The 13,200-nt window shown below is 42.9% G+C and overlaps 1 protein-coding gene across 1 annotated transcript; it reads right to left on the reverse strand.

Annotated features, from left to right (window-relative positions):
• Positions 1-1,176: 1,176 nt before the first annotated feature.
• On the reverse strand, positions 1,177-12,825 carry LOC139168818 (C-type lectin lectoxin-Lio3-like). Its single transcript, XM_070754544.1, has 6 exons — positions 12,675-12,825; positions 11,471-11,552; positions 9,563-9,660; positions 7,334-7,471; positions 6,110-6,224; positions 1,177-1,384 (listed from the first exon to the last, which is right to left on the reverse strand). The coding sequence occupies exons 2-6, from the start codon at positions 11,526-11,528 to the stop codon at positions 1,308-1,310; spliced, it is 486 nt and encodes a 161-aa protein (XP_070610645.1). The 5' UTR covers positions 11,529-11,552; positions 12,675-12,825; the 3' UTR covers positions 1,177-1,307.
• Between the last annotated feature and the right edge of the window lie 375 nt (positions 12,826-13,200).

Below are 13,200 nucleotides of genomic sequence, written 5' to 3' on the forward strand. Positions count from 1 at the left end.
GAAGTAAATCATCACAGGAACATCATCATGAGGTAAATAATCACAATAACACCATGATAAGGTAAATCAGTGGTGTCATATTTGTGACCTGAGGACTGGATGCCTCATGTGCTGGCCATGCCCACCCAAATTTTTGGTGACAGGAAAAAATTGATGACAATATGTTGTCGCAAGTTTGATACCCCTGAGGTCAATCATCACAGGAACATCATCATGAGGTAAATCAGGGGTGTCAAATTCGTGAGACAAGTCAGGCACATCACTACATCATGAGGCAAATCACAGACTATACAGGGACACCCAGGAAAAATAGGCGGGGAAGTTTCTGTGATTTACCTCATGATGTAGTGATGTGCCTGACTATCTTGTCTGCCAGAAATATAGATGTAAAATATAATTATTTTTATAAAACAACAAATTTGTGTCAGCGTCTCTGACTGGATGCCTGGTGCCCAAATTCCGTGACAGTTTAGAAAGTGGAGAGGGTCACTTCCCACCGAGTAATGAAAGACACATCCTTGAGGCAAAGAGATGCTTGAAATATCTCTACATTTCAAAAATGAGAGGGAAAGATGGATGCAGACATACTGTAATTATGAAATCTCCTGAACCATAAAACCTAATACAGTGGTACCTCATGATACAAACTTAATTGGTTCCAGGAGGAGGTTCGTAAGGTGAAAAGTTCGGAAGACGAAACAATGTTTCCCATAGGAATCAATGTAAAAGCAAATAATGGGTGCAAATCCTTCAGGAAAATCCCAAACTTTAGAAGGGAGGCGAACAGAGGGCAGGGAGGGGCAGCTAAAGGGGGCGGGTGGAAGAAGCAAGGCTAGGCTAAAGGGTGAGTGGGAAGGAAGAAAGGCAAGGGGGCGCCCCTCCCTTTTCTTTCTTCAAAAGACACCCTTTCAGTGCCTCTGCAAGCACGCTGTTCTCCTACTTTTGTTAATGCAAAGTCTTTCCCCCTCCAAGCCGCCCCTCCCTTTTCTTTCTTCAAAAAAGGTGGGGGGAAGAAACCCCTTCATCCCACCAGCAGCAGCTTGGGTTCGTAAGGTGAAAATAGTTCGGAAGAAGAGGCAAAAAAATCTTAAACACCGGGTTCGTATCTTTCCAGCATGTGAGTTTGCTTTCTAATAGATAATTGATCCATCACACAGAATAGTTATGCCAGGCAGAATTTATTTGAACTTCTGGCCCATCAGAATGAGCAAAATCAGGTCCAAGCTACGCAAAGCATCCGTTGAGCAAAGGGGTGTGGAGCAGAGATTTCGGCAGGCAGGGGGCCCTCGCTGCTTCTCCAACCTCCATCAGGTGCCCCTGGACTGGGTCTGGCAGATAAAAGGATGCCGGTGCTCACAGTCCTTGTCATTCCATCTGACATATCCTTGGCAGCAGAAGAGAAAGTTTTCCCTCAGTCCCAAAGGAGCATTTCAGGGGCTCCTCCTTATTTGCAAGAGGGTATTGTAGGAGGAGACCCTCACCTGCTATCATGCACTTTGGGTTCAGTAGGTTGTTGTAACTCAGCTGGATAGTGTGGCATATAATTTAATAATAGACAGAGGTAGGTAGGTAGATGATAGGCAGGTAGAAAGATATATATATATATATATATATATATATTTTTTTTTTTTCTTAAGTCGGATCACCCTGGTATATTTAAGGAACGTCACAGCTCCTTTTTGCCTCTAGGCCCAACCCAGGACCACTACAAGGCAGTTAATATATTTATAGCCGACAACTATATTCTGTATGTGTTAAAATGTTTTCAGCTTATATATATAAAATTTTATATATATAAAATCTACGAAAACATATATATATATATATATATATATATATATGGATAGATAGATAGATAGATAGATAGATAGATAGATAGATAGATAGATAGATAGACAGACAGAGATGATAGATAGATAGATAGATAGATAAAGAGATGATAGATAGATATAATGAATAAATAAATGATTGATTGATAATAAATGATAGATGATAAATGATAGATAGATAGATAGATAGATAGATAGATAGATAGATAGACAGAGGTGATAGATAGATGATAGGTAGATAGATAGATAAAGAGATGATAGATAGATATAATAAATAAATAAATAAATGATTGATTGATTGATAATAAATCATAGATGATAAATGATAGATAGATAGATAGACAGACAGACAGACAGACAGACAGAGATGATTGATTGATAGATAGATATAATAAATAAATAAATAAATGATTGATTGATAATAAATGATTGATAATAAATGATATATAGATAGATAGATAATAAATGATTGATAAATAATAAATGATATTAAATGATAAATGATAGATAGATAATAAATGATTGGTAGATAATAAATGATTTATAGATAATAAATGGTAGCTAGCTAAAGATGGGAGAGAAAGATATAGAGAGAGAGAGAGAGAAAGAGAAGGAGAAAGGGAAAGAGAAAGAGACCTAGGTAGCAATCAAGTGAGGTCATGGCTATCAGATCTTGCCTATCAAGCTCTCAGCCACAAGAGGGCAGCAAAGCTTCCTTTTTTGTCCTAAGACAATTCTACAGGGAATCCTCCACTTAGGGCCATTGGTTTAATGACCACTCAAACAAAGACATCATGGGGGGGGGGGATTTATGCTGTTCTCATGAGAACTATAAACTTGGGCCAGGCATGTGCCAATTTTTCTCTTCTATATAAATTACAAAGGGGCTGAGAATCTTCTGAGTGTGCTTGGTAGACGTTGTAGTCGGCAACTTAGAACTGGCGGCAGCTGTAGAGCCACTGACCCCATTGGGAGAAGGACTCAAGCCGAGAATCAACCTGGGCCAGGGATGGAGAAGCTTCTTTGGTTCACATGCCAAAAGGTTCTGTGTGCGCGGGCTAGCACATGTGAACATACCCGCACCATTCCCTCCCCCTGTGCATGTGTGCAACCCCTGCGCCCTCTTACATGTTCACAGACCCAACTGAAGCTTTGGATGGAGAAAAAACACCCAAACCACTAAACCAGAAATTCGGAAAAATGGACTTCTGGTTTGTCTGTTGTGTTGTTTTTCACCCACTGGACACCTTAGGGAAGCTTCCTGAAGCCTTGGAGTGCAAAAAACAGCACAACAGACAGACTGGAAGGGCCTTTTTTCACACTTCCAATTTGCCTATTGGACCATTTTTCACACACTGGGGCTTCAGGGAAGCTTCCTTGAAGCCTCCGGAGGGCGAAATAGCCTCCACCAAGCTAGAAAATCAGGTGCCCAGGTGGACAAACAAATGGAAACACTTGACTTTTTGGCATCATGTTTGAACATGTTCAAATCAATCAAAACTTGACATATTTAAATGTTCTTTTGTTTTTTAAAAAAATCTGTTATTTGATATGTTTTTTTAAACTACCTTTTTTTTTTACATAAATTTAAGGAAATGGGTTATAACCTTCTAGAAATGGCAGAGCTCTCAGACTTTCAAAGAGGCAAATTGTTGGTGCTCGAATGGCAGGCGCTAGTGTGACAGAAAGTGCCCGAATGTTTGGCGTTTCAAGAGGTCATGTCTCAAAAGTATTGACTGCTTTTGAAAGAGAAGGGAAAACGTCCTCAGCCAAGCACAGGCCTGGTCGAAAGTCGAAGTCGTTTGAGAGAGACCGGTCGGACTCTAAAGCGAGTGGTTAGAGCGGATCGCAAGACCACAGCTCCTAAAATCACTGCAGAGCTCAATAGACACGTACAGACCCAGTGTCCACAAAAACTGTTCGAAGGGAGCTTCACGGATTCCACAGAAGAGCTGCAAGGTGTTTCCATTTCTTTGTCCACCCCGTGTACATGCCCTTCCATATGGCTCCGTGTGTCACCTGTACACAAGCCTTATCTTGGAGCCTTATCTGGTCTTTCCCAGATAGAAGCTACCAGTCTGGGGAAGATCCCTGCATTATTGATTCCTTAGCACCTCGAGGTTTGACTACTGCAATGCTCTCTTCATGGGGCTACCTCTGAAGAGTGTTCGGAAACTATAAACTATGGGGGGGGGCATTTGCCCAGGTTCGCCTGGTGCACCAGTTGCGGCCCTATCTGGACAGGGAGTCATTGCTCACAGTCACTCATGCCCTCATCACCTCGAGGTTTGACTACTGTAATGCTCTCTACATGGGGCGACCTTTGAAGAGTGTTCGGAAACTTCAGATCATGCAGAATGCAGCTACAAGAGCAATCATAGACTTCCCCAAATATGCCCATGTCACACCAACACTCTGCAGTCTGCATTGGTTGCCGATCAATTTCCGGTCACAATTCAAAGTGTTGGTTATGACCTATAAAGCCCTTCATGGCACCGGACCAGAATATCTCCGAGACCGCCTTCTGCCTCACGAATCCCAGCGACCGATTAGGTCCCACAGAGTTGGCCTTCTCCGGGTCCTGTCAACTAAACAATGTCGGTTGGCGGGCCCCAGGGGAAGAGCCTTCTCTGTGGCGGCCCCGACTCTCTGGAACCAACTCCCCCCAGAGATTAGAACTGCCCCTACTCTCCCTGCCTTCCATAAACTCCTTAAAACCCACCTTTGCCATCAGGTATGGGGGAACTGAAACACCGGGCATGTACAATTTATGCATGGTATGTTTGTGTGTGTGTTTGTTAGTAAATGGGGTTCTTTTTAAATCTTTTAAAATCTTTTAAATTTATTTGGATTTGTCATGATTTGCTGTATCTTGCTGTGAGCCGCCCCGAGTCTGCGGAGAGGGGCGGCATACAAATCTAAATAATAAATAAATAAATAAACCACGCAGAATGTAGCCGCATGAGCAGTTATGGGCCTCCCAAGGCATGTCCATGTTTCTCCAACACTCCGCGGACTGCATTGGCCACCAATTGGTCTCTGGACACGATTCAAAGTATTGGTTATGACCTACAAAGCCCTTCATGGCATCGGACCAGATTACCTGCAGGACCGCCTCCGGCCGCATGAGTCCCAGATTCCACAGAGTCGGCCTTCTTGAGGTCCCATCAACTAGACAATGTTGCTTGGCGGGACTAGAGGAAGAGCCTTCTTTGTGAAGGCCCCAGCCCTCTAGAATCAGCTCCCCCCAGAGATTTGCACTGCCCCCACCCTCCTTGCCTTTGATAAGAATTTGAAAACCGATTTATGCCACCAGATTTGGGGTCACTGGACCCTAGACCCTCTGGCCAACGAGTATGTGGTATGTTTGTGGTCTGAATCTGAGTGAATGATTTTTAATGTTTCAAGCTTCTTAGAATGAGTTTTAGGTTATTTATATTAATTGGATTTCAGATAGAGCCCTGCACACCAAGATGACTAGATATAAGAACAGGTTTTCCCCAAACGCCATCACTCTGCTAAACAAATAATTCCCTCAACACTGTCAGACCTTTTACTAAATCTGCACTTCTATTTCTACTAGTTTTTCCTCATCATTCCTATCCTCCTTTTCCTCCCACTTAGGACTGTATGGCTGTAACTTGTTGCTTGTATCCTAAGATTATTATTTATATTGATTGTTTCTTCATTGCTTATTTGACCCCTATGACCATCATTAAGTGTTGTACCACATGACTCTTGACAAATGTCTCTTTTTCTTTTATGTACGCTGAGAGCATCTGCACCAAAGACAAATTCCTTGTGTGTCCAATCACACTTGGCCAATAAAATTCTATTCTATTCTAATTCTATTCTATTCTATTCTATCCCATCCTATCCTATCCTATTCATTATTGTATATTGTTTTTTGATATGTTGTGAGCCACCCCGAATTCGCTGAGAGGAGGGGCATACAAGTCCAATAAATAAATAAATAAATAAATAAATAAATAACAACCAGAAAGCAATAAAGGAGCCAGCTGGAACTCAATTGTTCATGCGTGACAGTTTGACTTGCTTTGAAATTATGACCCACCTACAAAAAAAGGACTCATAACCCAGAACAGAAGTCCTGGCAGTGGGGTGCCCCTCTCTCCCCCTGGTCACGTGACCATACTTTGGTAGCTGAGAAACCTTCATGGCTGCCTGCAGCTTCCCATGATCCTGCGATGGTTTTGTGTCACTTTTGCTGAAAACTGGAAGTTCACGTTTTCAGCAAAACTGCAGCCTAGCAAACTTACTTGATCCACGTGTCAGTGCAGCACAGAACTCCTTGTTCAAAAAGTTGTTGGGTTCTCCTTTTTCCCAGTTTGTGAAGGTCACCTTGGAGCCATCAGGCCACAGCCAGAAACCGCTCTGTAATGAAACACAGAAACAACATAGAAACACAGAAAAAGATTGATGGCAGACACAGAGAGACAGAGACAGACAGATAGAGAAAGTGAGAGAGATAGAGAAAGAGACACACATACACAGAGAGAGAGACTCAGAGAGACACAAACAGAGAGAATGAGAGAGAGAGAAAATGAGAGAGAGAGAGAGAGCTTCTTTTCATTAAAACTAGCTGTGCCCAGTTCCTGCAACCATTCTTCATATGTTTTAGCCTCCAGTCCCCTAATCGTCTTTGTTGCTCTTCTCTGCTCTCTTTCTAGAATTTTTATATCATTTACACCTCCTTTCCCACAATGTATAAACATCAGTGTATTTTTTTAGTCCGTACGAGCGCTTCCTATTATCTTCTGGAGGAAATTCCCCCTACTCACTCTTGACAAATGCATCTTTTTCTTTTATGTACACTGAGAACATCTGCACCAAAGACAAACTCCTTGTGTGTCCAATCACACTTGGCCAAAAAAAGAGTTCTATTTCTATTATTTCTATTATTTCTATTATTTCTATTATTTCTATTATTTCTATTATTTCTATTATTTCTATTATTTCTATTATTTCTATTATTTCTATTATTTCTATTATTTCTATTATTTCTATTATTTCTATTATTTCTATTTTCTATTATTTCTATTATTTCTATTATTTCTATTATTTCTATTATTTCTATTATTTCTATTATTTCTATTATTTCTATTATTTCTATTATTTCTATTATTTCTATTATTTCTATTATTTCTATTATTTCTATTATTTCTATTATTTCTATTTCTATTTCTATTATTTCTATTTCTATTTATTTCTATTTTATTCTATTCATGATAAATGATTGGTTTTTGGGTCCTGCCTTTGGAAACACCCCAGGTCTCCATAAAGTCACCAGGCCAGCTGATAGTGATTTGATCTCAGAATGGAAAATAGGGTCAAAACCCATGAATTCTTGGGTGGGAGACCGCTAGCAAAATCCCAGGGCTATAGAGCGAGCTTTTAGGGAATAGATTCCCTACCACCCTTCAAACAGCCCCTCAGAAATGGTAGAAAGCACTGATAAAAGATCAGCAATAGGAAGGACCTACTGTCTTTGAAAGCCTTAATCCAAACCAGATATCAAAGATATTCCATGTTCCGTAGAGCTCGTAGGACAACTTCACTGACTTGTCCGCATCTGTGATGGAGGCAAGTTGTCCGTTTCCCTGCTGTTCCACGCAGGTCCTCTGGGAGAAAGCGACAACAGAGAAAGGTTCTCATTCATCTCCGAAGGAACATCTTCTCTATCGATGCGTAAAAGGGCAGGGATCTGGTGGAAGGGCCCCTCCCAGCCACTACCATTAATTCATTGACCCCTACAGATGCCCTGCTTGGATTCTGCACCTCTCGACCAGTTCCTGACATAAATTCATTCATGTTTAGTACTCTGTCCAAACGGTTGGGTTGGTGATATAAAGAAGCCAACAACGTATGGTTGTATGGATTGATATAATATAGCTTTAAAATGTATACTATGTTCTGATTGGCTGTACTGATGCAAGTTGCCACAAGAGGGAGCTAGAGATTTTAAAGATTTAAGATTTAATTGGATTTGTATGCCGCCCCTCTCGGAGGACTTGGGGCGGCTCACAGCATGTACAGAAAAAAACAGGAAACAGTAATAACAATCCAATTAATAGTACAGTAATTAGAATTCTAATTTAAAAAACTATCAATGCCATTCATTCAACAGCCATTCAAAGAACATTCATTGGTCAGAGGGGAAGATTCACTCCACCACTCGAAACAGAAGACCCTACGAGACTAGACTTACAATCCTGGGTCTAGAAAGCTTAGAACTACAACACCTTAAACACGATCTAAGTATTGCCCACAAGATCATATGCTGCAACGTCCTGCCTGTCAACAACTACTTCAGCTTCAACCGCAATAACACAAGAGCACGCAACAGGTTCAAACTTAATATCAACCGCTCCAAACTTGACTGTAAAAAATATGACTTTAGCAACTGAGTTGTCGAAGCGTGGAACTCATTACTGGACTCTGTGGTGTCAACCCCCAACATTTTTCCCTTAGACTATCCACGATTGACCTCTCCAGGTTCCTTAGAGGTCAGTAAGGGGCGAGCATAAGTGCACTAGTGTGCCTTCCGTCCCCTGTCCAATTGTCTCTCCTATATTTTATATATCTTTCCTCCCATTCATATATCCTTTCCTCTACTCTTCATTGACGTATTCTATTCTCATATCTTTTCTTCTATCCCTTCCCTGATATTTACTACTACACGTTTTTATTCTCTTTAACTTTCAATTTGTATTGGACAAAATAAATAAATAAAATAAAATAAAATAAAGATCTGAGGAACCCTAGGGCTGGCGGCAAAGATGCGTTTTTCAACTCTTTTGGAAGGCGAGAAGGGTGGGGGCAGTAAGAACCTCCAGGGGGAGCTGATTTCAGAGGGACGCCCCCCCCCCACAGAGAAGGCTCTTCCCCTAGGTCCCACCAACCGACATTGTTTGGTCAACGAGACCCTAAGGAGACCAACTCTGTGGCACCTCATGGTCTTGGCTCTGGGATTCATGCGGCAGATCATAGCTTATTCTCTCTGTTTTTTTCATTCTGACTGACTCTTTCACTTGACAGTGATTTCTGTGTTATGCTCTGTTATTCTCTCTGATATTCTGATGTGTTGTAAGATGTAATTTCTTTGTTGAATGTATATGAAACTTAATATCAACCGCTCCAAACTTGACTGCAAAAAATATGACTTTAGCAACCGAGTTGTCTCATTTGTCAATGAGTGGAACTCACTGACAAACCGGGAAGGAGATTATTGTTCCACTAGAGATTGGCTGATTTGAACGTGGACAATCCGGAATGTTCCTTTGGACTGTTCTGCTTCTTTAAAAACCATATGCACTTCAATGTATCTCTGTGTGTGACTGGATAATTACCAGTGATGGACTCCAGTGATGGCTATGGTCAGGTATGCAGAACTGCTAGAAAAAAATGACACCCCCCCCTTTTTTCCCCTTCTGGGCTCTGGGTGTGTTTTCCCTATTCTGGTGTGATGCCATGTAGGGCTCTATAGGTCATAACCAACACTTTGAATTGAGTCCAGAAACCAAGTGACCGCCAGTGCAGTCCGCGGAGAGATATGTACATGTTTGGGCAAGCCCATGACTGCTCGCGTGGCTGCTTTCTGCACAATTTGCAGTTTCCAAGTGCTCTTCAGAGGTAGCCCCATGTAGAGAGCATTGCAGTAGTCAAACCTCGAGGTGAGAAGGGCAGATTCAAAGGTAGGGGGCATCTCTCACCTGTGCTTGGTCCCAGGTCTTCCGTTCAGGGAAGTACTTGTAGCAGGTCACATTTTCGGAGATCCAACCAGAGGGACAATCTTGATCGGCTCCAATGCCTGCATGAGAAGAGAGAAAGCCAAGGATGAGAAGGCCAGGAGAGGAGGAGGAGGAGGAGGAGGAGGAGGAGGAGGTAGAGGAGGAGGAGGAGGAAGAGACAGCTGGCTCTGCAGAACATTCTTAACCCGCTGAGTTACAAACGTCTTTGATAGCAATATATTGAATTTGACTTGGGTTACAGTCACAGAAGCTGAACTTGGAGACTGTCCAAAACATGGATTGGATTAATGGGGATTAATTTCCTTGAAGGCCCATGGCGTGTGTGAACCTTTCTACTCTGCTTGGTCTACCATTCTGTGAACTGTGCAAAGCCAGAAAATGGACCAGATTAAGCCTGTTCAGCCTTTATACACTTGGCTTTGGGGTGTGAAATGTGAACCACCCAGAGCGAGTCTCACAACCTTTACAATTACTGCGGTGGGCTTAACACAACAAAGAATGTTCTTTCTGCGCCAACTCAGGAAGCTCAAACTGCCCAAGGAGCTGCTGATCCAGTTCTACAGAGGAACCACTGAGTCTGTCATCTGCACCTCCATCACTGTCTGGTTCGGTTCTGCAACCCAACAAGACCGACACAGACTTCAGAGGAGAATCAGAACTGCAGAAAAAACAATGGCTGCCAACCTTCCATCCACTGAGGACCTGTAGACTGCCCAACTCAAAAAGAGGGCAGTGAAAATATTTACTGACCCCTCGCATTTATTTTATTTATTTATTTATTTATTATTTAGATTTATATGCCGCCCCTCTCCGCATCCTGGACATAAACTGTTTCAACTCCCAGCCTCAAAACGTCATTATAGAGCACAGCACACCATAACCATAAGACACAAAGACAGTTTTTTCTTGAATGCCATCACTCTGCTAAACAAATAATTACCTCCCCACCTTCAAACTATTCACTAAGGCTGCATTACTATTACTATTAGTCTTCTCATTGTTCCTATCACCCATTTCCTCCCACTTATGACTGCATGACTGTAATTTGTTGCTTGTATCCTTATGATTTTTTTATTAATATTGATTGTTTACTGATTGCTTATTTATATCCTATGACAATCATTAAGTGTTGTACCTCATATTTCTGGATAAATGTATCTTTTTCTTTTATGTACACTGAGAGCATCTGCACCAAAGACCATTTGTCTTTGGTCACACTAGGCCAATAAAGAATTCTATTCTATTCTATTCTGTTCTATTTTCTATCCTATCCTATCTTATGCTATCCTATCATATCCCATTCCATTCCATTCTATTCTACTTTCAAAACTTCCTGAAACTGTAACTGCTGAAGAAGATAACAGGCTATTGACAAGTGCAAATTATGGGAAATCATATGGGCCTCTCCTTAAGGAATTCTTCTGGTCAATAGGATGTGCCATAAGTGCTCATAATGGGATTCAGGGGTGATTATTTGTAGGACTGAGCCCCTCCTACTCACTGCCCAGGGGAGCCCCTTCTGGAGATGCCCTGCCACTCTTAGGTTCCTGGGAAAGGATCTAATCTCAAGGTGGATCCTATGCAGAGGAATCTCTAGCACGAGATAGAGGGGGGTACTCTTTATTAAAAAAATGATCAACGCATGCATTTTTGCAAAAGTTTTAACTTTTCATTAATTCTGCATGTCAATCACATTGATTTTCCTTTGTTGTTGCATTGCTGCAAACGCCCCTGAGTCTTGGAGCAGAGCAACAATGTCAAACAGCAACTTCAGCGAGAGGTTGTAGGGGGGTGGGTATCAAGTCAGCAAGGGGTTCAGAGGCAAGAGAGTTGGATTCTCTGCACACCAGAGACCTGGTTCGAACTCACCATTCAGGGAAAAAGCCAGGACCAGCAAGCCAAGGCTCATAAAGATGAATCGCCTCATGGTCTCCCTTCCTTCCTTCTTTCCCTGCAGAGAGAAGCAAAGAGAGGAGACGTTAAAGGGGCAGTGATACCATTTGGAAGCTGCCCTACCCCACCCCACCCACACACAAGGAAGAGGGACCCCATCTCCAACTTGGGACCAAGCTAGGAATCCCAAAGTTGATCCCATAGTTTTCAAATGGCCCAGCTGGAGCCTTCACCCTTGGTCCTGCAAGGGGCTCTAGTGGGGTCCCCAATGGATCCTGGGTTGCTCTGTAAAGGGGAGGGTGGGATAGATGACCTCTAGGGCAATGCTCTCCTGTATGTCACAGAATAACTGGATTGGAAGAGACCTCGATGCTCAAGCAGGAAACCCTCCACCATTCAGACACATGGTTGTCTAAACTCTTTGGAAAGTCTCCAACGATGGAGCACCCACCAGTTCTGGTGGCAAGCAGTTCCCCTGGTTAATTGTTCTTCCTGTCAGGAAATATCTTCTTAGTTACATGTTGCTTCTCTCCTTGGTGAGTTTCCACCTGTTGCCTTTTGTGCTGCCTTCAGATGTTTTGGAAAATACGTCAACCCTTTCCTCTCTGGGACATCCCCTCAAATATTGGAAGACTGCTACCATGTCACCCCTAAGCTTTCTTTTCATAAAACTAGACACCCCCCCTTCTTCATACATTTTAGCCTCCAATCCCCTAATCATCTTTGCTGCTCTTCTCTGCACTTTTCCCAGAGTCTCAATATCCTTTTTGCATCGTGGCGAACCAAAACTGAATGCAGGATTATTAAGAGGCTTAGAATTGGTATTAACACTTCACAGGATCTGATTCCACCCCTCTGTTAATGCAGCCTAGAACTGTGTTGGCTTTTTGTGATGTCATTCAATGGGTCACTAGCAGTTCAGGGGAACCGATCCAAACCGTGAGGAACCTTCCCTTAGGTTGTGATCTACCGTGTCCTTCCCTTTATCTACTGCAGAGATCCCTCCATAGATCCCTTCCTCCCTGCCTGGAGGAGCCTCCTGCAGACCCCCTGCTGCAAGTGAGATGTTGCCTGAAGACCCCCTGCAAGAGCCCCCTTCAGATGGAGAAAGGGGACCCAGAGCGATCTGGGGCAGGGGCCTCACCTGTCAGGTGCCCACAGGTGGGAGAGTCACACTCACCTGTCCCTTTGCCTCCTTGGGTAGCGAGTCTCCTCAGGGGCCACTCCAGGCTTTCCCTCCAGCAAAGGGGACGGAGGCTTTTATAGGTAAAGAAAGAGGTGGATTTCTTTGGGGAGGGAGGAGAGGGCCAGGGAAATTGCTCAAGAGGGGATTTTTTAGTCTAACCATCAGGAAGCAGCTTCTGTACACAAAAAGAAATTTAATCTGACAGGGTTTACCTTCTGCCAGGAGAGATGTCACTGAGAGAATCCTGCGATTTGAAACGGTTCATGAGGTCATCCAGCCGAGCCCATTGCTCAGTGCTGCAACCCAAAAGAAGGCTGACAGACCCACGGCTGATGAGACCCCTTGCCCTTGAAGGCACCCAGACAAGGGGAGCCCACCCACCTCCTCTGGGTCTCGGGGCTTCTCCCCTAACCCACGGAGTCAGGAAGTGCATTCCAGGCATTGATCACTCTGTGGCTAAAGTTGTATTTTCTGCAATTGAGTTTGGAACGGTTTGCCTTGAGTTTGTATCTATTGGGTG

The sequence above is a fragment of the Erythrolamprus reginae genome, chromosome 6 (assembly GCF_031021105.1).
Source record: "Erythrolamprus reginae isolate rEryReg1 chromosome 6, rEryReg1.hap1, whole genome shotgun sequence".
NCBI lineage: Eukaryota > Metazoa > Chordata > Lepidosauria > Squamata > Dipsadidae > Erythrolamprus > Erythrolamprus reginae.